General features: G+C 46.6%; 1 protein-coding gene across 1 annotated transcript; it reads left to right on the forward strand.

Moving 5' to 3' along the window:
- The first annotated feature begins 280 nt into the window (after positions 1 to 280).
- On the forward strand, positions 281 to 2969 carry LOC122087288 (protein OCTOPUS). The gene has a single exon (XM_042656366.1). It carries the CDS (start codon positions 721 to 723, stop codon positions 2779 to 2781), a length of 2061 nt encoding a protein of 686 aa, XP_042512300.1. The 5' UTR covers positions 281 to 720; the 3' UTR covers positions 2782 to 2969.
- Positions 2970 to 3634: the final 665 nt, after the last annotated feature.

Below are 3634 nucleotides of genomic sequence, written 5' to 3' on the forward strand. Positions count from 1 at the left end.
ACCGATTAATCAAGGAGATGAAAGTAGCCCAACCGAGCTTAGATCTGGGGCCTTCCTTAGATGAGTCAAGGCAAAATCCCATCCCAGTCCTGTAAAAACAAAAAGATGGAAAAAGGGAAACCGAAAATACAAAAAGAGACAATGGAAAAGAATGGAAAGAAAATAAAAAAAAGGAAAGGGAAACAAAAAGCAAAGTTAATAGTAGTGGGGCGTGAGAGATTGATTACTACTTTTTTATGCTTTTTCACTTTACAGGAATCTTTGAAATTCGGGGACGAAATAGACGGAGAGACTATCTATGCGTATGTTTATTTATTTATTTAGATTTTTAGATTTTTTATTTTCCTAAAGAGGAGGAAAGAAATAGAAGTAGAGAGAAGAAGCAAAACAGCAAAGAACTACACAATCTACACAGATTGCAGAGTGAGAAAACAAAGATAAAACGAATAGAGATTAGAGAGAGAAACAGACCCTTTTAGAAAGAGAAGGGTTTTTCAGTGGGTTTTGTTTGTTTTATTTTTCTCTCCTCATTCCTCAATTGTCTTCGTCTCTTCCATCTCTATCTCTCTCTCACTCTCACTCTCTGTGAAAGTGTGAAGTTAAGCTTCGTTGCAATCGAAGCTCCCTCTTCCCTCATTTCTGCTCTCAGCAAATCTGTACCGTTACAAGTAACATGAGCAGAAGCACCACGGGTAGGGTGTGCATTGTACGCCATTTGTTATGAATCTGGAGCCCCAAGCTCAGCGCCTCACCTCCTGCGACCGTCACCCGGACGAGAGCGTCACAGGCTTCTGCGCCTCATGCTTGCGCGAACGCCTCGAAGGTTTGGACCCGGCGACCCGCCGAGGGAAGACCAACAACCCTGCCGCTTCTTCTTCTACCACTTCCACAGCCGCCTCCGCTCTCAAAGCCATATTCAAGGGCTCTTCTGCTGCTGCTGATAGTGGCATCCCTAATCCCCGGAATAAACCCTCCTCCTCTTTCTTTCCCGAACTCCGTCGTAGCAAGTCCTTTTCCGGCGGAAAAGGTGAGGGCTTCTCCGGTGTTTTCGAGCCTCAGCGCAAGTCCTGCGACGTTCGGGGTCGGAGCACTCTCTGGTCCCTCTTCAACCTAGACGACGAAAGGAAGGCCGAAAACAACCACAACAACAAGAAGGAAGCCTCGGCCCGGGGAGAAGTTGAGGTCGAGACCAAAAACTTAGGGTTTTCTGGGGTTGGAGGACCCGTCTTCGAGTCTGGGGAAGAGGAAGAGGAAGAAGAAGAAGAAGAAGAAGAAGAGAATGACGAGGAGATTAGGGTTGCCGAGGAGCCCGCGGTCCCTATTGTGAATCCTGTGGTTGTTGTTGACGAGAGACCCCCAGAGATCGAAGAGGAGGAGGAGGAGGAGGAGCAGGAGGTGGAGGTGGAGGTGGAGCAGGAGCAGGAGCAGGAGCAGGAGCAGGAACAACTGGTGGAAGAGGAAGTGAAGACCATGAAGGATCATATAGATCTCGACGTCCAGAGCAAGAAACCCCCCGGCCGGGACTTGAAGGAGATTGCCGGGAGTTTCTGGTTGGCTGCTTCGGTTTTCAGTAAGAAATTGCAGAAATGGAGGAAGCAGAAGATAAAGAAGCGTGGCGGTGATGGTGGTGGCTCGACGACAATGCGGACACAGAAGCCTGCTGGGAAACATTGCAGGGAGACGCAGTCGGAGATCGCCGATTATGGGTTTGGACGGAGATCTTGCGATACTGATCCGAGGTTCTCTCTGGATGCCGGTCGGATGTCCTTCGACGATCCACGCTACTCTTGGGACGAGCCCCGGGCTTCTTGGGATGGTTATCTCATCGGCAGCAGGACCCTCCCGCGGCTTCCTACGATGGTTTCAGTGGTAGAAGATGCCCCTGCCGCCCCTGTTCGAAGGTATGATAATCTGATCCCCGTGGAGGAGCAGCCCAGAAGTTCCACCGCCAATGAGGATGACACCACCCCCGGTGGATCGGCTCAGACTCGGGACTATTACTCCGATTCCTCCTCGTCGCGAAGGAAGAGCCTCGACCGTTCCAGTTCCATTAGGAAGATGGCAGCCGCTGTGGTGGCAGAGGTTGATGAGACTAAGTCAGTTTCGAATGCAAAGGTGTCTCCTGCGACCATTGATTACGTCCATGGGACGAAGTTGTCTGTTACAGACAGAGATTTGAAGGATTTGAACTTGAAATCGAACTCTAACTCTCTGAGAGATGACTGCTCGGAGAGCTTTGAGTCTGTCAGAGATGCAGCTCCTGTCGTGGGTGCTCTTGAACGGAAGGGTTCTAAGAAGTCCCGGAGATGGAGCAAGGCATGGAACATATGGGCTTTGATTCACAGACGCAACGGCAGCAAGGATGATGACGAGGACGAGAGATATTGCAGGGGAAATGTAGTGGAGCGCTCCCTCTCTGAGTCTTGGCAAGAGCTGCGGAGGGATGCCGATGGAGATGCCAGAGGGGCCTTCAACAAGAAGGTCTTCCGCAGCAATAGCAGTGTCAGCTCCAGGAGTTCCTTTAGCATCGGTGGTGGCGGTGGTGGCTCACTTGGCAGTCTGAGGACAAGTGGCAGAGAAGCTAATGGGCATGGGAAGAAGAGGAGAGATGATTTTGTGTTGGAACGTAATCGGAGCGCAAGGTATAGTCCCAACAATCTTGATAATGGCCTCCTGCGATTCTACTTGACACCATTGAGGAGCAGTCGAAGGAATGGCTCTGGGAAGAGTAGATCAAAGAATTCACATTCTATTACCAGAAGTGTATTGCGATTGTACTGATTCGAAGGTGCATCAGGTGTTCATCGATCAAGTGTTGATTTACCATTTTTGTTGTGTAAACACATATATAATATATATCCTATATATTTCTTGTTGGATAGATAAAAGCACATGTTGATGTTGCCTTCTCCCATGCTTAGCATGCTTTTGTCAATCTCGTAAATAATGAGAATTTCCATATTTCTTCATCTCTACTCTTCTTGTTCTTTGCACTTTAAGTTTGCTTTACAGTGTGGTTTCCTGGTCTTGTAGTTATCATGAATGCAAAAAACTGTTAAAGCTTCTACATCTCAGTGACTAAATGTTGGTTCTTCGACATCTTATTTACATGGTTGTGAAGAATGGTGGAACTTGCAGGGTTGATTGTTGCAGAAATTTACCTTGAAATATTTGGGAGCTCATTCATAACAAGAAAGGGATTAGAAAAGGAGCATGTAGGTTTAGAATACAGATACAGATACAGATGACTACTGGTAATGAAGCAGTGGTGATTTTCTGATTGAATGAGAAGAATACAATTTTAAAGTGAGTTTACCTAGGTCATTAGATGGTTAAATACTGAAATTAACTTCAACTTTGGGTCTAGCTCCAACATGTAGGGACCTCAGCTTCGGCCTTTGGTTGACTTGAGGGCTTGAAGCTATGAGGTACTTGCTTTAGTTGAGTGCTTTAAGTTAAAGTTATATTAGTCTTTCAAATATTTCTTTGAATTACCCTTTCACTTCTTTTTTTTTGGTTAGAACCCTTTCACTTCTTGATAATTCTTGTGACATTAAGCTAAGATGATCAAATGTATTTGAGGTTTCTGTCACGTCCACGAGGCTTTCCAGTTTACTTCAGTTTCCCTTGAGGT

Source organism: Macadamia integrifolia, chromosome 8 (genome assembly GCF_013358625.1).
Source record: "Macadamia integrifolia cultivar HAES 741 chromosome 8, SCU_Mint_v3, whole genome shotgun sequence".
Taxonomy (NCBI): Eukaryota; Viridiplantae; Streptophyta; class Magnoliopsida; order Proteales; family Proteaceae; genus Macadamia; species Macadamia integrifolia.